Source organism: Cyprinodon tularosa, unplaced genomic scaffold (genome assembly GCF_016077235.1).
Source record: "Cyprinodon tularosa strain WSP-4 unplaced genomic scaffold, ASM1607723v1 ctg399, whole genome shotgun sequence".
Lineage (NCBI taxonomy): Eukaryota > Metazoa > Chordata > Actinopteri > Cyprinodontiformes > Cyprinodontidae > Cyprinodon > Cyprinodon tularosa.
This window is the reverse complement of record NW_024039117.1, coordinates 1,181,371-1,205,416: the sequence shown is the minus strand read 5'-3', so window position 1 is coordinate 1,205,416 and position 24,046 is coordinate 1,181,371. Positions and strand designations below refer to the sequence as shown.

Below are 24,046 nucleotides of genomic sequence, written 5' to 3'. Positions count from 1 at the left end.
GGGGGCTGATTCCAGATGCTCAACGCACTTTTCAGATTTGCTTCACTTGGTGAGGGTGTGAATAGTTCCAGAGACTCTGCAAATATGGCTCAAAATCTGAATATCAGATAAAAGGTCAACAGTTTTTCTGTGGTCATTTGGACAATTGCTTTTAATTTAGCGATGATGCTTTAGATTTGAAAACATGTTTTCTTTAGCTTCTAGTGTTTGTGTTTGACTTCTAAGTTATCACTGATGAAAGTCTGCTGGTTTTTTATCACGTTTCACATAAACAGGCAGACTTTCATAGAGTTTTCTCCTGTAGACGTTCAGAGAGTTGTTCTGCAGAACATAACCTCTTGCAGGGGAAGCAAAGGATCAAACTGGATTCTCCTTTTAAAGATTCAGGGTTTTTTTTCTGAACACAGTGAAGAATAATAAACCTATTCATTCATTCCAGACTCCGTTGAATACAAGCATGGAGAAAAAAAATCCCTGTAGTCATCCTCAGAACAAATTACATTCGCTGGTGTTTATAAAACTCCAGCAAACCACCAAGAGGGCACAGATGGAGGGCAGGGCTTTGGAAATATGTGTTTATTTGAATGTGTGCGAGTTGGAGGTGTGTGCGCCTGAGCTCCCACCGCGTCTCCGTCTAATCAGGCCGGCTGTATTCCCCTGCATTAGAAACCAGGGTGAAGTCAAGCTGTGTTTGCTCCCAGCGAGGCCCCCGTTTCCCCAGGCTGCATGTCTGAAGCCCACTCTGTGTTCCAGGGAAGGTGTGGAGTTAAAGCCCCACACACGCATCTAAAGAACCCACAGCCCTGCCTGGATAATCCACAGCTTCATTTGACTGATTTTTTATTACAAATGCTTTGGTCATATTTTTATTCCACTGCACTGTCCTGACGGAGGCTTTTTATTAACTTCCTCATGCAAATATACCTAAAACTGTCTCCATTTGGCTAAAGAGAGGGAAAGAATCCTTTCAGGAGAAATAATTAGTTATTAGTCTAATGAGGAAAAAAACAACAACAAAAAGTTAAAGAAAATAGATCTGGGACTTTTTTCTCTTCAACCATAAAAGAAAGTCGTAAAAATAAGTATCCAACAGAAACAGCCAATAAAACCACTTGAGCTCTGACACAGTTTCCTGCATCCAGGAGCTGCTGAGCACCGACACATGCTGACCTGTGAAATGGAAAGAGGCGGGACCTTTTCTAAGCCCATCAGACAGACGGAGCAGCTCGCTGGAGGAGGAAGCATTCATGTATTTTGGCTTTATGGTGCATTACGGACACACAGGCAGGCGCAACATCCACGGAAGACAGTAAAACTTCTGTCGGGTAAACAGAACGTCAGATTTATATGTGTTTTAGTAAGAAAAATAAGACAAATGTAGAAGAAGAAGCGAAGGTCTCTCAGCACAGCATGCTAACCCTTCAAACCCTTTAAATCTTCCTCTTTCAGGACAGACCTACTACCATGCAGAGCTCTGCAACCCCTGTGTCTTTATAAAATCATTCCACGGCTCCAAAAACATTAAATACATCAGTTTTTGTTTGCCGCTTTGTTCTCCAAATGCAAACGCAGCAAGTTAGATTCCTGCAAAGCAGACGACATGTTTGTTTTTATTCGGTATTTTCCTAAAAGCCGTTCAGAGCGGTAAACAAGCCGTGGCGTATGATACCGACTTCTGAAGGCGCTCTCACACTGTTGTTCCTTCTTGATCTTCATGTGAGGGAGACAAACAGTGAAGCTGTCCTGGTTAAACACATCTCTCTGGTGAAGAAACTTCTCCAAGTCGAGTCTGTTAAACTCACAAGGACGTTTTCGGTTTGAAACAGGGAGGACGTTTGCGTCTCTTTCAATTAAGAGCTTGTTTCCATCTCTGAGCTGCGGAACGTGTTACATCCGCAACTTGCAAAAACAGCATCGTCTTTGGCTTTTTAATGACATGCAGAGAATCCAGAAGGATCTTTACAGTAAATGCCACAACTCATTAGGCTAATCACCCTATCACACAAATACTCAGCTGCTAATAACAAAGCAGGCTGGGAGAGAGAGAGGAAACCACACATCTCATCATGAAGCTGGCATTCCAGCAATTAGTGAAAAGAAACATTGAAAGGCTGCACGGACTTCCTGAGGAAAATCATTTCAGAAAAACAGCAGAGACGTTGTTTTCTTTCATGTGAAATCCTGTTTAGGCCCAAAGATGGCTGACAGATCAGAGCTTCTCCAGAAACCTCACAGCCTCTTTACAGCTCCTAACCGCTGTGGGAGTGGAATATACTGTCCAGTTATGATGTCATAACAAGTAGCATTTTGCTAATAGAAATGTTTTGCAGAATTAATTTCAAAGTCTTTATTTTAATACAGACTTAGTTAGTTAGTTAAAAAGGTGGTAGATGGTAAACAATACGCGTTCACACCAGGAGCCTTCTGGCCGTCAAAAGCGTCTGGCTTACATGCAAAGTCTATGCGGCACGGCGTTCAGAGGTCTAGTGGCGCATTTAAACGTCAGGAACTGCGCATTCTGAGCGTTCTGCCGTCCGACGCTGGAGTTCAGAAAATTGACAGCTCAGAAAAGCCGATCCAGGAGTTTTTGGGGGAGACGGACGCTACCTGCAAGCTGCCATCGCTTCTGCAGACATTCTGCAGATGAAAAGTAAATAAATATCAAGGAGTTAAACTCCAGAGGTTAAATAGAGACGGTAGAATGGATTGTTATGTAGAAGGAACAGAGAGCAGCTCTGATCCTTATTGCTGCACTAAAACATTTTGTATGAACGATGGAGAAACTGTTTATAAATACCCAAATTAACTAGAAATGTTAAAACCTGCTGATGAGAAATATTGGATTGTATATTCTGGTTCTTGCAGTCAGTGTTGCCAGATAGTCGAGGTTTTCCAGCCCAAACATCTGGTAAAAAACGCCACATCACTCAACAAGCCGGCAGGTTGATATATAGTTATATTTACTGTGTGAACATGAACACACTTCAGAACAGCTTAATTCAACACGACACGTCAAAACGCTACAATCCAACTAAATCTGCCCAGAGCTGATCTCCATAAACAGCTCTGATCCAGCCGCCACAGCCATGTCTGAGCCAGTGAGGTTCATGTGACCCATCACAAAGTGGACTGGACTCCCAGCACTGAGGCTCTGGATCAGAAAGGTCAGAGCAGACTCTTCCTGCTGAGGAGACTGTTGGACAGCAGGGGGCGCTCCTAAAGACCTTCTCTGACTCTGTTGTGGCATCAGCCATCTCCTATGGAGCTGTCTGTTGGAGCAGTGGCTCATCTGTAGCTGAGAGGAAGTGTCTGGATCAGCTGATCAGGAAGGCCAGCTCTGTGATTGGATGCCCTCTGGACTCAGTGCAGGAGGTGGGAAACAGACAGATCCTAACTTATGCGGGGCTTAAACTGTGCGAGAATTTTGCCCTTTCTTGCAATTGTCCGATCAGGCCAACTTTCAGCCTGATGGTGCGTGGTGTAGTGTACAGGGGGTAACGAGGGGCGAGCAGCCTCTAACCACCACCTCACCATCAGGAATCGTAAGGTTGGGAGAAAATCAAACATGTTTGAAATTCAGTCGGTCGTCTTAAGGTGGTCATGGGCAAATCACTCAGTGGGCAACAAGGATTTTTCTTCTTCTTTTTCTTCCTCTCAGATGAAAACAGCAGCATGGCGGGGGTGCAATGAGTGAAATGGAGTTCTTTCTGTCAAATTGACAGGCCGTAGTAGCCACGTTTGCTCAGTCATGTCTTTGTCCAAATACGATCATCCAGTCAGATTGATTCAAAGTTTTCTATCTAAGGAAAACCAGTTGATTGCATCGACTCACTAAGCATGCTTGTAGCGACAGTGGAGAGGAAAAACTCCCTTTGAACAGGAAGAAACCTCCAGCAGAACCGGGCTCAGTGTGAGCGGCCATCTGCTGAGGCCCACTGGGGTTCAAGGAGACAGAAGCAGACATAGAAAAAGAAGCATAGATAGAAAAGATTTGGCAGCCTTTTCAGCCAGGTATAACCACTCTGAAAGCACACAGTTTGGTGTTACAGTCTCTCTGGGGATAGAGAGGCCAGCAGCAGCATGGGACCTCCCACTGGTGTTGTCGGCCCTGTGCAGCCCCGCTGAAGGTTGTTTCTATGAACACACCTGTCTGCTGGCGGTAATGATAGCCAAGACGGTCAGTAAGCTCCACGAACAAATGGAACCAAATTATCAACCATGTTTAAGGAGAAATGTCGATCACTGGTCTGCCATAGACTCTGGTCCTAAGACCCAGGCGCCCGTCAGCTTGTGGTTGTGGTCAGGTGTGGTGTGCTCCTATCCTCCTCACTGAGTCAGCCTCAGCCTGGTGTTCCTTATAACCAGATGGTAATATTACTCAGAGCAGGGGCGGTTCTGTTCCTCAGGCCGGTATCCTGCAACCTTCAGATGTGCCTTTGGTTCAACAGACCTGAATCAAGAGGACTCTGGAGGAACTGACTGCATACTGAGGAGCCAGTATGCAGGATACCGGCCCTCAGAAACCAGAATTGCCCCCCCCCCCCCCCCCCCCCCCCCCCCCTGACTTAGAGTGAGGCCTGTAATTTCATTTTTTAATTGAAAGCTGAGTATTATTGCGGATGCTAGAGAACAGCTGAAGCAAACAGGAAAGCAAAGTTCCTCTATAAATACCCAAAGTTCCTGTTTGTTCAAAGATGATGAAATTGCTAATATGTCTTTTTCCTCAAACTCTAATCAACTAATCCAATTATGGCCCTAAACAAACTGAATAGAGAAACTCACAATAAACTCTGCTGTTTTAACCATAAATGCATTTCCCTTAAAGCTATTAAAATAAAAGAAATAGGCTTTTCAACATTACAGGATTAACTCAAAAGAGGAACTAGTCAACCTATCAGTAATGAGCTGTTTGATGATGGATGGATGGATGGATGGACGGACTGATGGATGGATGGATGGATGGATGGATGGATGGATGGATGGATGGATAGATGGATGGACGGACGGATGGATGGATGGATGATGGATGGATGGATGGATGGACGGACGGATGGATGGATGGATGGATAGATGGATGGACGGACGGATGGATGGATGGATAGATGGATGGACGGACGGATGGATGGATGGATGGATGATGGACGGATGGATGGATGGACGGACGGACGGACGGAGGGACGGTTGGACGGACGGTTGGATGGACGGACGGACGGATGGATGGACAGATGGATGGATGGACTGATGGATGGATGGATGGTTGGACGGAGGGACGGAGGGACAGACGGATGGATGGACGGATGGATGGACGGACAGATGGATGGATGGACGGACGGATGGATGGTTGGACGGACGGAGGGACGGATGGATGGATGGACGGAGGGACGGACGGACGGATGACAGATGGACAGACGGATGGATGGATGGATGGTTGGACGGACGGAAGGATGGACGGACGTTCATGTACAGTGTATCATGGCTGCTGTCAGGCTCAGGGACCAGCTTTGGTTGAAATCAGGTTGTATGATGGACTGGGATCATCTCTGGAGCTAATGCTAACTAGCAGAGCATAACTATCAGCAGCCAATGGGCAGCAGTTTGACCTCACATATCGTAGGTCAAAAAGCTCTCTGCTCTGCTCTGCTCTGCAAAGATCTACGATCTACAAATCCTGTTGATCTCTGTCCTCCAACAGATTCAGATGTCACTAAGACTGAGCTTTTCCTCAGGAATTAACCATCCTTAAACCAGAACAGAATGAGTGTCGAGGAAACAAGGATTAGAAAAAAGAAATGGTCTAATTAAATAAACAATATAATAAATAATTGTTTTGTGCATTTGCATTTTTGCAACAAATGAAATCCAAATAGAAAATGAAAAAATATATTTTGAAGCAAATAGCAATTTTATTATTTATTGATTTATTTACTCATTGACTTTGTTGTAAAATGTTTCTTAGATATTCCACAGGGACTAGCAATATAATAAAAAGATCCGACATGTGAGGAGCTTAAACGGTGATGAGGCGTCCTGTGTGATGTGGTCTACTGAGGAAGAGGAGCAGGAGCCACCCTGAATGTGCACGAGGAAGAGGAAGAGAAGCTAACTCCGTCGGAGCCACCAGGAGCTGCTTCAAACATGGCTGCTCACATCAAAGCCAGCCTCATCTCAGGGGAGCAGCTCAGCGCTGGCGGCGGCTCGCCTCAGGTCCAAGCGTGGAGGCGCGCTCCTCCTCAGAAGGCGGCGGTACCTGCAGGCTGGACCCGAGGAGCTGAGACAGATGGCAAACTGCTGGCTCTGAGCTACAGGCAGGCAGAGAGCGTGAGGGTTGCCCTCCTGCAGATCCAGTTGGTTGCTGGCTCCACCGAGGCATCAGTCTGGGCTTTTGGAAAATGTGTATTTGAATATTTTACTTCATAAATAGGTAATGCAATCTCATTATGAAATGCACATCAATATTGTAAAGCAGATGGGGGGGGGGGGGTGTTCAGACCCACACAGCAGCAGTTTTTTTTGGTTGTTTTTCTCGTTTAGCTGAACATGAGTGCAATGTGGGGATTTTCACAGAGTACAGGTAAAATAAATTAGCTTCACAAGCAGCAGTTTCACTATTTTTTATAGATTTTTACGCTATTTTAGGTTTCTAAATGTTTTTATCAGTTTTTATCAAACCTAAATTAATTCCTAGCCAATATTTTCAATGATTTTAAACATGAAAACAAAATCTAACCAAATTCAAATTCTCGCAAAGTAACTTATTTTAAATTAATATTGACTAATATGGTTTTAGCTATAGAGGCTTCTTCAACATCCCGGAAACTTCAATCATGTCTGGCTGTTTCTACATCTAAGAAATAAAAGTACAATCAAAGTTAAAATAAATGTGTTTTTGCTGGTCGTTACACTGCTGCTAAACTTCAAAGTGGGAATAATTCTCTGTTGCTCTTGTGTGTGCATGCATGTTAGCGTATGCTGTTCTGACTGAATACAGATGTATGTACCAGATCTGCTTAAGGCCCCGCCCCTTCTTATGACGCCATCATATGGCAACGCCAATCGGACAAATGCACCCGTTTCTAAATAATCAAATCTCTTCTGGAGTCTCAACATATTATTCCCCATATTTGATATTATTTTATGTTTTATCCGTGATCTACAGAAGCCAAAAATAGAAAACAATCACTGCCAGTGTTGAAGGAAAATACTGCCTTCTAAGACTGACTGAGCTCTGCTATTTAACATGAAGACACTAAAGTCACCTTGTTACAGAGCTTCTAATTATTAAGATCTGAGGGCAGAGCAGGACATGGGGACAATCTAAAAAATTATTTTTGTACAGATTTTAGACAAAGAAAACAAGTTATTAGACTTGCAGAAAATGAATAGTTATTGTTGACAAAAAGGCCGTTTCTTAATCTGTGTACTTGTGCGTTCTCGTGTCCTCGTGAAACGTCATCAGCCTCAACCCTAGAACAGTAGAGCGAGAATGGAAAAAGTCCCCCGATGTTGTTCTCGCCCCTCCCTATTTACCCAGAGCAGACTTGTGACAGCTGTCCCAGCATGCACTGCGGCAGCAGCTTCCAGGTTAGCGCTCACAGAGCTCAGAGTGTTGAGTTAAAAGTTCTCTTTTCTGTTGTTCTATAAAAGTACGTTTTTAGATCATTTGAGGCGAGAACATTATACTTTAAGCTTCGCTATATGGAACATTAACTGATTTAGAGCGTAATTTAAAAAGAGTTCTGATTATTACAGGACCGCGTCAACCAGCGGAGCTCCGAGGCTAACCGCAGCCTAGGCTAAAGTTAGCCCGTCTGCTGCGGACAGGCTAATGTTAGCCGTGGCTGCTGCGGACGGGCTAACGTTAGCCCATCTGCAGCGGCCAGGGCTAATGTTAGCCCGTCCACAGACGCCAGGGCTAATGTTAGCCAGTCCGCAGCAGCCACGGATAACGTTAGCCTGTCCGCAGCCAGGGCCGTTTGCAGGAGCCAGGGCTGACATTAGCCTGTCAACAGCAGCCAGGGCTAACGTTAGCCTGTCCGCAGAAGCCTGGGCTAACATTAGCCCGTCCGCAGTAGCCACAGCTAACGTTAGCCTGTCCGCAGCAGCCAGGGCTAACGTTAGTCCATCCGCAGCAGCCAGGGCTAACTTTAGCCCATCCTAACAGGCTAACCTGTTAGCTACTGAGCTACAGGTTTTGTATTTATACATTTTGTTTGTATTAACCAATATGATCTGTTGAACTAGATCTGCTATTTTCACAACTTTTTTATAAAGTGGGACATTAGTTCATAAAAAAAAAAGTTGATTTGAATTCTTTAAATCTATTTTTTTAGTTTTCTGCCCAACCGCAATGATGAACTGCATGACAGCATTCTATACAGAGCTATTGTAGCATCTATGATAGAGCTGTCAGTCTGGGAAAGAATCTGGTTGTTATTCCAAATTGTAAAGGTTAACTGTTTTGTAAACTGAGTAAAACTAGAGTAAAACCTTCTAGAGTTTTAGTCAACTAAAACCAACTTAAACTATCACATATCGTAAATAATAAGATGGGACTAAGACAAACAATAGTTCTCGTCCTGAAGACTAAGACTAAATCTAAGATGGCTCTCAAAAACAACACTAATCACGAAGATTAAGAAAAATGTCCTTGACAGTTTCTTCACACAGCCTGAACTAACTTTTCAATGATCATGGCGGCGCCTGTAGGAAACGGCGTGATACAGCTCTGGACAATTCCAAAAAATATGCCTTTTAGAAAGCTGGAAACCAGGCATTGATCCCGCATCTATGACCGCCAGCGCCTGCTGGAGCTACAGTCACAAAATATTTTTTCTGGACTCTTAAATACCGCAACTCTTGACTGTTTAAAAAGCTGCAGAGTGCTTCAAATGGATGAGAACAGAGCAGCTGGCTCACAGAGCTGGCCATGATGAAGAGAAGGCTGCAGAAAGCAGGGTGCAGGGCGACGAAAGAGGGGCTGTAGAGGCGGGTTAACGCCAAAGCTAAGAAGGAATCCCAAAAGACTGCCGCTTCCATCAATCCTGCTCTCCAACGTTTGCTCGCTGGATAACAAAATGAATCATCTCTGACTCTAACTCTCTTTAAAAAAAGAGTTTAGTAACTGCTGCGCCATCATCCTGACTGAGTCATGGCTTCATTCATTTATACTGGACAATGCCGGCTCTGTGTTTACATCAACAACAGCTCATCGGTCGCCAGCTTCTGCTCTCCTGACATGGAGTTTCTGACTGTTAACTGCAGACCGTTCTATCTGCCCAGAGAGTTCAGTGTGGTTAGCATCATTGCTGTTTATGTGCCCCCCAGCGCTAACATTAAAGAGGCCATGAAGACTCTATACCAGGCTATCTCTGAGCTCCAATCTGCACACAGAGGCTGTTTTCATCATTGCTGGGGATTTTAACCAGGCTGACATCAAGAATGTTCTCCCTCATTTTTAACAACATGTGGACTTTGTAACTCAGGGTGAAAACACTTTAGACCTGGTTTACTCTAACATCAAAGACGCATTCAGAGCAGCCCCCCACCTCGGGTCATTAGATCACCTATCTGTTATGCTTATCCCTGCATATAAGCCCAAACTGATCAGGGCTAAACTGACAGTTAAAGAGGTCAGAGTGTGGTCTGAGGGCACCATGGAGAAACTCCAGGACTGTTTTGAATGTTCTGACTTGAACATCTTCAAGGCTGCAGCAACCTATGACAACAAGATGAAAATAGATGAGTATGACTGTGTCAGCCTACATTAACAAATGCATGGAGGACGTCAGCATCAAAAAGAGCGACCCTGGATGAATACGGAGGTTCAGAAATCGCTAAAAGGAAAGAACTCAGCTTTATCTGCTGCTTTATCTGTGTTTGGCCTGCACTGATGTAGCACCCTTTCAACGCACAGGACCCCAAAGGCCTTTCCAGCACGTCCAGTCATTTATGCCCAAGTTAGCAAACCCATGGTGGTCCTGGGAATCACTGACAGCAGCCATGCTGCCGGCTGACCACCATCAGGAGGCAAGTGTCCTTTGAACAAATGAAACAGGGAGAGTACGGATTCAAACCAGCAACCCTGTGGTTGCAGGATGAATTCCTAGATGCTGTGCCATTATTGACCCAATATGAAGCTCAGGATTTAAAGCAACCACTGAGAGGCTACCGAGGCTAACTGTTGTTCTAGCAGTTCATTGTTCTTGTGGCAGAAAACCGTGAGAATAAAAAATATTCTGCACCTAATTTAATTGTTGAGCAGAAACCTTTATAATCCTGCTTTAAAAAAGAAAGTTTTATTGATGTTAATTGGAGATTTCCAGGCAACAACTACGGCATCATCACAGAGGAAAATGGCGGAGGCTCGTAGTAAAACGCATCCTCCCCATTCTCCTCCCACGCGTTCAGCTTCTATCGAAGGCAGCAAGTCAAGAAACGCTAATTATTCATAAAAATAAGTGCATTTCTTCTTGAATTAAGCCGGGAAGTGAGACTCTTTGGCAATGGAACAAGAAATTGACATTTGAAATGGAAAAAATCAAAATCTAGATAAGTAATTTTTCTTAAAATAAGTGCATTTGTTCTTGAATTGAGGAGATAAAAGAGACATTTTGCCAATGGAAAAAGACAATTTACATTTAGAATAAGAAAACAGAATTGCATTGTCTTATTTCAAGTACATATTATCTAATTATCTTATTCTAAGAATAAAAATACTCATTCCATTGGCAGATCATCTCATTTACCTACTCAAATTAAGGGTAAATAGACTTAATTTAAGACATTTTTACTGAGTTCTAGATAATTTTTCCCAGTGTGAAATAATAAACAAAAAAAACTAAATTATCTTATTACAAACCTATATTATCTAATTTTCTTATTTTAAGATAAAAAAAAACTCCCATTGATGGTTCACCCACTCAAATTAAAGGTGACTACTCATTTTAAGAAACTTCTACTAATTTATTGATAGTTTCTGCACTGTAGTTTAACAGGATCAACACAAAGGTTTTTCAGGCTGCTATAGAGTAGATATCTATGAGAGACCAGAGAAAATGGCTTCCAGGTGTCATGGACATTTGCTGATATTAAATTTGCAAAAACGCTGTGAATCTGACTATAGATTGAAAGCAAACAGTGCTGTTTAACTTGTGTGAATAATTTATACTCCCAAAAACACAGAAAATGGTCCAACTTAAGCCCCACTCTATGCATTAGGATCCCACAGCAGTCCAGAAAAAAAACAAAAAAACAGCACATTCTGCAGAGTACGGAAGCAGAGAGCGGTAGTTTTAAAGTATAATGACATAACTATCTCGTTATCACAATTAAACCAATAATTGTTTTCTCGAGATGACGAGATAACTATGTCGTTATCACGAGAAACCAGTTATTGATTTCTTGAGATAACGCGATGATTAACCTGTGTGAGTAATGAATGAAGCTGGCCAACAGCCCTGCACTGGAAAAAATGTAACTCTAGAGAAGTAATTTTTCTTAAAATAAGTGCATTTGTTCTTGGACTGAGGAGGCAAAAGAGACATCTTGCCAATAGAGCGAGACAATTTACATTTAAAATAAGAAAACACGATTGCATTGTATTATTTCAAGTGCATATTATCTAATAATCTTATTTTTAGAGTAGAAATACTCATTCCATTGGCAAACTATCTAATTTACCAACTCAAATTAGGGTAAATACACTTTATTTAAGACATTTTTACTAATTTCTAGATTGTTTTTCCAGTGTAGATTCCCAGTCCATCTGTGCCTGCGGGGCCCCTAGCTGTGCATCAACGGTACTGCGTGTTCTCAAATAGTTTTTAGTTTCCTTTTTCTTTTTACTCATTTTCAGGTGGTGGTGGATGATTGGATTACATGGAATACAGTAGAAACAAATCTGTTTTCTAATGAGAATCTTTAATCTGGACTGATTTTGGGGGTTAATGCATCTTATAGCTGTTCCAGGCGTTTCCCCGGGGCTTTTCAGAAAACACCTGGAGCCATTGGTCTGATTGCTGATGAATCAGAGGTGGAAGCAAATCATCAAACCAACAACGTTGTCTCGTTACCTAAAAGTTCAACACTGGATTATTTACAGAATGACACATAGGCAGCCATGGATTATAAATCCTCTCCTTCTGTTGAGGTATTGAAGAATGGAATCAGTTTTAACTCACACCAATCATCTCATTGTCACGAGAAAACAGCTTTAGTTATCTTTGAATTATGAGAAAATGAACTTGTTTTCTTGAGAAAAACACCATGAAAAAGTATCAGAGACTTTGTGATACTTTCACGGTTTCTTCTGTTTTAGGTTAAAACCGTCTCTTTTCTAACATTCAGTAATTTTACACACTGACTCTAATTAAACCCTTTGAGCAAAATGCTCAGACGCCTTCATTTGGATGTATGATCCATAAAAACTTTACAGGGCAGAAATAACTGCAAATGAAGATATGCTTTATTATTAAGACTCAAAGAAAAACTGTAAAATGTGTCTTTAACCAAAGTACAGGAAACACACTGAAAAAACGATGATCTTCCAATGGAATGATTCATTTTTATCTTAAAATATGATAATTAGATAATGCGCACCTGAAATAAGACAATGCAATCGTTTTTTTTTTCTTATTTTAAATGTAATTGATCTTGTTCCAGTTGCAAAGTGTCTCACTTACCTCCTCAATTCAAGTACAAATGCATTTATTTTAAGGAAAAAATTACTGGTTTAGATTTGAATTATTTGCAGTGTAGCTGCTCAGAATCTCAGCATTTTGAAAAACATCTGATTATTCTTCCATATGTATTGTTGTTTACACAGAAATATCGCCTGTATTTCACCAACAAACTCAACACTCTAAAATAAAATGGTAATACATATTTAAAGATTTACTTCGACCTCTACGATCTGGAGAATCATCCTTACCTTTCAAAATGACTGCTGGCATGAAAGAGAAATAAATCGAGTTAACAATGCTGATCTGGAATGTTTTAAAACAAATTCTGTTTTAAAATGAAAATCCATAAATCATTTTTAGATTCTTTAAACCAGATATATTTTAAACTGTGAGCTCCTCTTCTGACGGTTTCTTCCTGTTCAAAGGGAGTTTTTCCTCTCCACTGTCGCTACAAGCATGCTTAGTGTGAGGGATTGCTGAAGAGTCAATGAGTCGATGCAATCAGCTGGTTTTCCTTGGATAGAAAACTTTGAATCAATCTGACTGGATGATCTGGTGAACTGGAAAGTGACCTGAGATGACATGATGTGAATTGGAGCTATAGAAATAAACTGAATAGAATGGAATGCAATTCAGAGGAACCATCAGCCCACTCATAACCAGAACTCCTCCCAATCAAACCTTCCTTCTGATTTCAGTGAATGAATTCATAAGGAATCAGGGCTCCTTTGATCGATCAAAGCATTGATTAAAAATACTGTTATTTTGTGATTAAAACAGAGAGTAACTGTGAGATCAGTTCTCATCTTTATCAGAATGAAGAAAGAACAAACAGGAAGAGGATAGTTCGTACATAAGCCGTATGAAGGGTTTGAAGAATGACTGAACCAACCTGTAAACTGCTCTCTTATCGGACTCAAGCTGGGCCTGGGGGTCAAGGGTCACGCTGACAGAGGTGTTTCCTGCTGCAGAGGCTGCTGGGATGTGGACCTGTGGGGTCTTGGAGTTCTGCTGAGTTGTCCCCGTCATCTGGCAACAAACAAAGAGCGGAGTTATTGGTGATTTAACCTCACACAGTTCAGATGATCGGTCAGTTTTAAAGCTGCTCATAATATTCTGCTTCCATTCTGTGAAGAACAGCGCCGAACATTTCAGGAATAAATGGTTAGAATCACCAGATGGTGGGTTTGTCTCTGCCTCACCCAAACAGCAACAGTCTCTATGACACCACCAAAGTGCAGCCAAGATGGAGAATAGAATAGAATAGAAATATATTTGCACTAGTTGTTGTAGATGTTGGTGCAGCAGGCAGGGAGGATCTCCTGTAGAGGCCTGTTTTGCAGCAGATCTGCCTCAGCCTCTGACTGAAGACCCTCTGTTGGTGTTTAACAGCCTGACGAAAAGGAGGCTCCATCATCTTCCTTCTTCTCTGTGAAATCATCTCCAGAGGTTCCAGAGGAGTTCCTGATCGCAGCCCCAGTAGCAGATCTGATCACTCACTTCATCCACCTGCCGCTCCCTCCCTGCTCTCTAATTATCATTCATCTTATTCATCTGCTCCCTCTGCTATATACACGGTTCAGCCCAGCTATCAGTGCCAGAACATTATACTTTGTCATGTATTCGTGTCAGTTGTTCATGTTTGTTTTGGAGTTCCTGGTTCATGTCCTGACTATTGGAGGCCAGTGGATTTAGAGGGTCTGGTGTTTGTCTCCGGCCTCCTGATGGTGTCCCGGCTCTTCTCCGCTCAGCCTGCAGGGGAGCTCTGCTTCTGGGCCTTCTCTGCGGAGCCCTCAGGGTTGTGGCTCGGCTCCTAGGTGGAGACCAGTTTAAAGTTTCGCAGTTATCTTGGTACCATGTCTTATCTCTGTTCTTCTACCACTGAGCCTGCCTGCATCTGGGCATGCCTGTCTGCATCTGGGCATGCCTGGAAACCTGGATCTGTCTGTTCCTGTGCGGATCGGAACCCCTGACCGGGCGGCAGAGTCCAGAACTGTTCCTGTCTGCTCTGTATCTCTGGCCTGGATGGGTTTCCTGCCTGCTCACTAACTTTGCTACATCGGGAACACTCTCGGCGGCTCTGCGCCGCAGGTCATTTGGCAGTCCATCAGCTGGATCTTGCCTTCCTCGGAGAGAATGGACCAAGCTGTTAAACCAGAGTGTCAGCGATTGGGCGGTGCCCCTTCCCCCTGCGGCCGCTGTGGTCCACAGATCCATGGCAGCCCGCATTTCTGTTTTTATTCCATTTCTGTTCATTTTCTGTCATTAAATGTTTTGTGCTCTCTTCGTCCTCTGGCATGGGAGCTGCCTTGGAGCTCGTCTGCCTGGCTGTGTGTTTCCTGGACGGGGCCGCCTTTTACAGCTGCTTTTTGTATCTCTGCTTCTGTCTCCTTGAACCCCAGTCGGCCTCAGCAGATGGCCGCTCACACTGAGCCTGGTTCTGCTGGAGGTTTCTTCCTGTTAAAAGGGAGTTTTTCCTCTCCACTGTCGCTACAAGCATGCTTAGTGTGGGGGATTGTATTTGAGTCAATGAGTCAATGCAATCAACTGGTTTTCCTTAGATAGGAAACTTTGTATCAATTTGACTGTATGATCTGGTTGAACTGTAAAGTGCCTTGAGATGACATGTGTTGTGAATTTGGCGCTATATAAATAAACTGAATTGAATTGAATTGAAACTTCCTGCTGTCTGACTCGTCTGAATCCTGGGTCCATCTGTCCCGACTTTATGACACGTAGAACAGAGCCGACCTTCTTTATCAGCAGGTTGACTCCATTCGCCGACTGTGGTTCAGCCAAACATCGCTGCCCTCAGTGCTCTCTACAACCGGGAAACAACCAGGCCAGGTAGACCTACTGGGAGTCTGTCCTGGTCCAGTTCTGACCTCCGCCTCTCCTCCTGCTCCAAGTAACCTTTAAGCTGGGACAAAAACAATTCCCAATGGAGGCGCTCCTGGATACTGGTGCAGCCGATAACTTTATGACCAGAATCTAGCTTCTCTTTTAGAAACACCCTTGACCGCCGTGGACCACTTCATTCACGTAACTTCTCTCTTTCAACCGTTCCCAATCAAACATCAGACCAAACCTGTAGAGATGTTCATGGGGACATCTGGAGCCAGCCTGGCTGCAGGTCCAGAACCGCACCGTATTCAGGATGAGCCCAAAATAAGCTCAGAAGGTTCTACTGATGATGTTTGGAATTGAAAAATATTAAGATGAAAATGTTTATACATGTTACTGTTAAAGGTTCTCATTGGTTTGTTCTTCAGGTGGATTTTATGATTAATTAGTTTCGACCCTTTGAATCTTCCACTGCTCATTGTCTCAGCTGCATTTATTCAATTTTAATGTTCTTCACCCATTCAGGAAAATAAAAATTGTCAAAAACTAAAGTTAAAGATCTTCTTTATGAGAGACTCATTCAATCACTCCATAGTAGGGATGGAACGGTTTATGAAAACCGTCCGAACCGTTCGGTTCAACTGTCTCGGTTCGGTTCGCGTGTGTTTCGTTCGGTTCATGCGCTGCTCCTTTTTCTCATAGGCGAAGCGTTTACACTCCAGAGCAGAAGGTGGCGGTACTGCGACCAAAGCCAACCACCAGTAGTAAACAAGAAGAAGAAGAAGCGAAGCAGCGTAGCCGGGTGTAGCAGAAAAAAATCAGTTGTTGTGGAGAATTGTGTGGGTATGGCGAGTGGGAAAGAACAGGAGTTGGAAGACGCGCCAGCAGCACTTTATAGGTCTGCTGTATGGGACCGCTTTGCATTTAGAGTGACCTACGATGACGGCGGGAAGAAAGTTGTGGATAAAAGTGCAACAGTGTGCAAGCATTGTGCAACACGTTTTGTTTATGCTAACAGCAACACGACCAACATGTCATGCTAACCCCGAAATCCCTCATACTCCGTCAGCGCTCCGCCCCGCTGCGCTGCAGACCGGCTGCTCAAAGCAAAGCCTACAGCCTCCGCTGTGGCTTCGTCTGCTCACCTCTGAGTCCCTTGGAGATGGTAGAGAGCATGCGCCAGATGATTAAATTCAAAGCAGCGAAACATACGGAAATGATCCAGGGTTTCCGCGCATCATTTAAAATAATTACAATACATTATTTTTTGGGGGGATTTTTTCATTCATTTCATAAATTTTTATGGGATTTCGGTGTAACAATCAACATATACCGAATCGAACCGAACCGAAAACCGTGACCACGAAACCGTGAATCGAACCGAACCGTGGATTTTGTGAACTGTTCCACCCCTACTCCATAGAAATGGGAATAATGCAATCAGCTGGTTTTCCTTAGATAGAAACTTTGAATCAATCTGACTGGATGATCTGGTGAACTGGAAAGTGACCTGAGATGACGTGATGTGAATTGGAGCTATAGAAATAAATTGAATTGAATTGATTACTGCAGCTTGAATGTTCAGAATCATGGAGGTGGAATCAACTCGTGAAACACAAAGCATATGTGCAGCAGTGTGAACGGGCTACAGGCTGCAGCAGTTCCATGTTTTTAGAGATCATCTGGTGATGCTGGTGCCATACGAAATAGATCGTGATCAGAATAAGTTCTGGTTGGAAAACACCTGAAATCATGAATTCACTCAGACTGGAGGAGATTGTTCAACAATGAGAGAATCCATCTTTTCTCGTTAGCATTCAGTTAAAGCAGAACTGGGCTTAACTTTTCCTCCCTGATTATTTGCTTCAGCGATTTAACATCTGGGTCGTTTCATTTCTTCTGTTTTTGCTTGTGTTTGCAGGAAATTATTGTCTTCCCATTTATTTTGATGTTTTTCATTTTCTCCTGACAGAACTTTGGTTGTGTTTAAGTAGATGGAGAAAATCTTCACCTGAGCCGACCTAAGCCTGAGGAAAGCAGCAACTGCATCAAGGCAAAGGGACAAGCTCTGATGGTGCATTCATAAAGGAGGCGGTGTCCATGGCGATCTCCATGACCCCCGCAGGAAGTTCCCCGCTCTGCGCTTCAAATGCAGAGTTTACATCCTGGACCGCATCATCAAATGGGCGGAGCTTCTGCTACGTGAAGCTGAAACCCCACTGACATGAAAACACTCTGCAGATAGACTGAAAGGTTATTGCTTCTTTAGAGCAGGTTTGTGCATTTAAAACGGTCTTTAGTAAAAAACAAAGAAAAAAAAAGAATAAATAAATAAACGCTAACATGTGCTGCTGTTATTTCAGAGATACTAAAGATTATTCTTTAGCTCATCAAGAGGTCAACTATCTCCCGTTAAGCTCTGAATTGAATCTAAATGATCCAGCCGACTTTATCAGTGTTGCCTGATTCCTGCAGGACAAACTATCGTTTTTCTGATTTGGATAGAATGATTTTTTTATTTCGGCCAACAGATGTAGGTGCTGCCATCCTTTCCTGATATAAAGTTAGTGCATAAGATCAGATGTGATTCCTTAATATAACAGTGGGCATTTTGACCTTATGCTACATTCAGACCGCACACAGGAGCAGCAAAAACATGTGTGATGCTTCATTTTTTATGCTTGTCCAAGTTTGCTTCTGACGCGTGGCTCTAGCTGCACGGTCAAAAAATGGGTCTGATGCGCATTGGGCGGAGCTATCCTTTCTCTGCCTGGAACAATGGCGGCTATATTAGCTGTGATCAGCGGGTAAAAAGTAGTTAGAATCTATGTTGAAGTGAGAAAGTCCTCCTGAAAACATGGTCTGTGCAGTCAGTTCATCCAGATTACCATCCTGCCTTCAAAGATTATTTCTCTGTGGGAGCCGCTCAGACCCCCACATACCGGCGCTGCGCTGTCACTGGGAATCCCCAGCAGCAGCTGCCTCAGGCCCGCTCGCCTCTTTGGGGTTTTCCCCTACTGTTGGTGGCGGCTGGAAGTAGATGTTAGCGTTTTTCACGTACGTAATCCAAACTGCTAACCTGACTCCGCCAGATGGATTTGCTCCGCATATCCATCTGGAAACCTTCCGTTGAAGTAATTTTGGGAAGGGGCGAAAATACTGGTTAGCTGATTGGCCTATGTTGGTGATAGACGGGCCAAATAAACCAATCAGATCAACGAAGCATATGACGTACTAACAGAGCGACGACGAAAACACAACCACAAGCCAGGCTACTCTAGCTGCTGCAGGTAAAGGCTCGTTAGCTCAGCAAATAAGCAACATGTCGGCAAAGGATATTTGCCGTTTGCTTCTTTCAGTGAAGAAATACTCTGTAATTCTGATAAAACTTGCTCAATAGCCACACTAACGCTAGTTTCGTCGGCTGAAGCCGCCATGTTCCTTAGACTTAACTGTCACGCTTCTCGTTGCGTCACACCTCAACCCGCCTTAAAGCCAACGCTGATTGGACGTTCGTTTGGTGAACGGCTCCAAATTTTCTTTAACGGAAAGTAGCCAGGTGATTAGCGAGTGAAACCTTGAAAGCTCGCGAGATCAGGATGGTCTCACGAGGCTACCAAGCTTTAGGCACCAGGATAATAAAGTCGAACACATTTAGTCTGCAGGTTTCTACATTCGAAGTTAATTTAGGCGTTAATAAACTGTTTCAGAGGAGTGATCATAGCGCTCTGCATCAGCAGTGCTGTGTCTGACTCCCTGCCAGCTCCCAGATCAGCTTCTCTGATTGGTTGATGGGGCGCATCCAGCAGCAAATGTTCAATTGTTCCAACTCCAGCAGCTGCTGCTTCTGAAGCGTGACGCTCGGGTCAGATGCTCAGAAGCTCATGAGGCTCATGCTGCTCAAAACGTGCAGCAGGACCTTTTGCCTTATGAGCCTCAGCCATTAACTTTGCATGGAAACCAGCTTCTTCTGCTGCCTCTGCAGTATGTGCTCTCAACGTAGCATTATTTAGTGGCTAGAATGATTGTTTAATATTCAGTTCCTGGACCTCAGCCTCATAGACCCTTCGCTTTTGACTTGTCGTTGCCCCTGGCAACCCCATGTCGTTTCCTGTCAAGGTCTCGCTGTCCGTTGGCATTTCACAATAAAAGCACAGGTGAACTTTAAGATCACGGACTGCTGCTAAATTGTTCCCTATGAACAGCTTTTGAATCTCCAAAAAAGATCCACTTTGGTTCATTCAGTTGCAGCTCTGATTCACTCTGATTTGTGGGGCGACAGTGGTGTTGGATGTAGGATTTGGCCATGGGCAAGACACTTCACCTGCATTGTCTACTGATGGTGGTCAGAGGGCCCGGTGGCGCCAGTACGGCAGCCTCGCTTCTGTCAGTGAGCCCCAGGGCAGCTGTGGCTACAATGTAGCTTGCCACCATCAGTGTGTGCGTGAATGGGTGAATGAATGTAGTGTAAAGCGCTTTGGTCAAGTCTCCTAACTTGAATAAAGGCGCTATATAAGTACATGCCATTTACCATTTGATTCAGCGAGACTTCCTTGTAAATTTCCCCCCTCAGAAAGCCCCGACGCTGGGCAGTGGGCAGTGACAGACAAGGCCCTGTGCTGGAAGTGAGGGAGGATGATCAACGGTTCCTCTAGGACTAACTTAAAATTTATTTATTTTTTAAAACCACCTTATTTCTACATTTGTTAACATTATTTTTTCTCTGTACCATTCGTCTGCTGTCTTTGTTCTAAACCTTGAGACAATAGAAGGTGTTTTCCAAAAGACAGGTTTTTTTGTTTTTTTTCCGGCACTAATGGCTCATTTTTTTAACAGTAGGCTGAGATGGGGGTAAGAGAGATGAGGAGAGACATGAGGCAAAAGACAACAGGTCGGATTCAAACCCGGGTCAGGGACTAAGGCCTCCGTACATCACTAACTACTGCACCACTGAAGCACTCCCAAAGATGGAAAGTTTAAATAATTGTTTCTTATCAACTCAATCGACCAATCAAAGGGCAACATGCAATCTGCTAAAACCTTTGAACGGTTCTGTAGAGATGTTGAGTCTGTTCCCCTCTGCCTGGAGAGGCTGCTGCCCTCACCTGTTGACTTTCCTGGTAGGTTGGAGGAGGAACGCTCTGGGTGGCCATCATCGTCACTGCAGGTGCTGGGGACTCATGTTGCATTATGGGACAGCTTCACATGGAGACTAGGAGAAACACAGAAGGACAGAGATGGTCAAACATGGCTCCAGCTGTAAAGGTGCTTCTAAGTTCTGTTTCAGCAGCAGCCAGCAGGTGATGCTGCAGCTGAATAATCAATGAAGCACACAGCCTCTCAGTCTGCGCGGAGCTTTTCTCTGCTGCTGCATGGAGCTGTGAACAACTACCCGCCCATCAGGAGGATATTTGATTACAGAATGATTAAAAAAGTCACCAAGCAGAAGAAAAACATCCTACATCACTACTTTCTCCCAGAAGCTGAGCTGCAGCAGCAGGTTTGTGTTTCCCGCTCGGTGACGGACCCTCAGCACCTGGCAGCCCTCTCTACCAGCTGCCTGCTTCTGTTGTTGTTGCTCTTTAACCAAGCAGGGCATGGAGGCTAATTAGGGCTCCTTGGGGCCCCACAGAGCTGAGGACAGTGGCCCCACCTCCACCGGGGGAGCTAAGCAGACCCCCCCCTAAAGACACAGCAGGTCATCCAACCTGCAGATCCACATAACCTACATGTTCACGCTGGCTGTAAATGAACGTTCAACGAAGCTCCTGTTTGCTAAACGACATCAGAGATTATTTCAAACCCACATCTTCTCAGATTAACTCAGATTATTAGATCCCCTCTAAACTCTTACTATTATTTTATTTTAAAGCATTTCTATGAAAAGCAGGAGCCAAAGGCTGCACAGTGCAGTGAGGCTGACTGACCTGGAGAAAAAGCAATTTAAAGTTTTTATTTGTTGGGTTCTCCAGTTTGCTTTGTTTAGTTCTGTGTTCTCTAGATTTAGATCATTTCTTTTATTCTTAGTTTTGCTCTTCCTGGTTTCTTCATCATTGTTGGTATTATTTATTCCTTGGTCTAGTTTAGTTATAGTTCATTTTTCTCATATCTTTAGGGCAGGTTTTCCATGTCTTCTGTTATCTCCAATTCCTTCTCTTATCCTCTAGTTTTTCTCTTGCTCATTCCTTATTTTGTACTCATTGGTTTTATTCCCCTTTAGCAGAGATGGGAAGTTACGAAGTACAAATACTTCGTTACTGTACTCAAGTAGATTTTTCTGATATTTTTACTTTACTTTACTACTTATTTTTATGGCGACTTTTTACTTCTACTCCTTACATTTTTATACCTATATCTGTACTTTCTACTCCTTACATTTAAAAAAATTGTCTCGTTACTTTAGTTTTGAATCATTTCAATGGAGTTACCGTTATTATTTTTCACGTCATCAATACCAAAGTCAATCTAATTGGATGGGAATCTACGTTGCATTTGACGCACCACTACAAGATGAATCGACAGATTCGGCGGTATTCATTGGCGGCAAATCATTGCAGCTTGGTGGCGGTGGCGTTAGCATAGTAGCATGGACGACGAGATGATTGAAAATGAACACAACGGAGATCTAGTCCTATTGGCAGACATCCATTTAAAATGTAGGCAACGGCATGAAAAAACTGGTTTCTACTTTTACTTTTATACTTTAAGTAAATTTACAAGCCTGTACTTTGTTACTTTTACTTGAGTAAAGAAGTTTAATCAGTACTTCCACTTTTACCAGAGTATTTTTTAACACAAGTATCTGTACTTTTACTCAAGTACGGAAAGTGAGTACTTTTGCCATCGCGCCCTTTAGCCTCATTAAAGTTCTCTTCTAGTTACTTTAGATCCTGTTGTTTTTCCCTGGTTACTCTCTGCTGCCCCCTAGTGTATTTTCCTTTCCCTGTACGTCCTTCGAGTTACTTCTGTCCACACCTGCCCCCTATTAGCTAATTAGTCCTCCCATCGCTTCTGTCTCCCATATATACACCTCCTGTTCAGTTCCTCATTGCTGGATCCTCGTCATTCTTTAGGTTAATTCCTCCTGACTGTTTCCTAGATTTTTGGTTTGTAATTTTCTTATCGATTAGTTTTGGATTATGGATTTTTTATTTTTACTTCTTAATTAAATTTTCAAGACATCACTTCTGCCTCTTCTACTCTGCATGTGGGTAAAACAGTTTAATCAACAAAAACTAGATTCAGATTTAAATGTCTGATTATAAATTATATTAAAATCACAATATTTAAAAGAATAAAAATCTGAATTTCAACTGGTTTTCCTTAGATAGAAAACTTTGTATCAATCTGACTGGATGATCTGGTTGAACTGTAAAGTGCCTTGAGATGACATGTGTTGTGAATTTGGCGCTATATAAATAAACTGAATTGAATTGAATTGAATTTGCTGACAGAATTAGTCCTGCTCATTAAAAATATACAGTATTTATAAAGAAACTTTCTGCTTCCCAATAAACAAAGCAAAAACAAAGGATGCAGGACAGAAAAATAAAGATGTTTTCCAGGATCCTGAGATCAGCACAGCTCGCCGCCATGGTTCTCCATTCCATTCTTCTTCATGTCGACGATGTTTTGTCCTTTATGCGTTTGTTCTGTGCTGGAATCTCTTTGTTGTCAAACGAACAGCCTGACTCAGAGATTCAGATCCTCTGCATGGAGAACAATAGAACTGAGACGCTTCGCCGTTTGATCGGCATCAGAGCCAAGCGAGCTGATAATAAACGCTGGTTTGGTTTCTAATTTAGGGTTTTAGCTGAAAAGCTGCGTTTTGAACAGGCCTCGTTGTTCCTGACTGTGATGCGTATAGATGTGTGCGGACTGAGCTCGGTATCAGATGAGCATCAATCTTGGCGCTGTGAGTCTTCACACTTGTTTGTGTGCCACGCGTGCCTCATCGAGTCATCCCGCGCTCTGATTGCATCTTCTGGTTTCTCTTCTCATTCCAGCTGGTATCAGCTGAAAGACATCTTCTCTGTTATCAGCCCTCATTTTAATTGCAAATGCAGCAAGCGTGTTAGTGATTAAATGGAAAATTGCACATTAATTGATGAGACTGAAGATAAAGCCAGTCCAATTACCTCATGGTATTTTGGGCCTCTCAAGTTCCGCTGTTCCTCGAAGGAACGAGCCGCCAAATGCCAAGTTTGAGCAGGAGATTGGGCATCAATAAACACATGATGTTCACCGCCCGCCCAGGCGTGAAAATCCAAACAAGAAGAGAAAAAAGATTTTATTTTGTCACACGGTTCTCCTCAGTGTGAAAGCACAAACCTCCCTTTGAACCAAGCGAAGGTGTTCAGTCACACAACAGGCCGTCACATTCAGGAGGACAAATGACGTGTTTGTTCCTGACAAAGGCCCTGGAATTATGACACAGCTCATAATGCACACGGACCGGAGAGCGCCTGTAGTCGCAATCAAAATTCAAAAGCAAGCAGAAAGTGGAAAATGAGAGCGAAGTA

At 43.2% G+C, this 24,046-nt stretch overlaps 1 protein-coding gene across 6 annotated transcripts in view; it reads right to left on the bottom strand.

Moving 5' to 3' along the window:
• pknox2 (pbx/knotted 1 homeobox 2) overlaps positions 1-24,046 on the bottom strand; it is a 134,489-nt gene that overhangs the window by 27,400 nt on the left and 83,043 nt on the right. For 4 of the 6 annotated variants that reach the window (XM_038297850.1, XM_038297846.1, XM_038297848.1 and 1 more), the window contains exons 2-4: positions 20,630-20,736; positions 13,573-13,709; positions 12,929-12,943 (exon numbers count right to left, since the gene is read on the bottom strand). In XM_038297850.1, the coding sequence (XP_038153778.1) occupies positions 12,929-12,943; positions 13,573-13,709; positions 20,630-20,713 (236 nt within the window). In that variant the 5' untranslated portion in view covers positions 20,714-20,736. Of the gene's footprint in view, positions 1-12,928; positions 12,944-13,572; positions 13,710-20,629; positions 20,737-23,662; positions 23,684-24,046 lie in introns of those variants that run through there. The other 2 variants (XM_038297849.1, XM_038297852.1) reach the window with 2 other exon arrangements.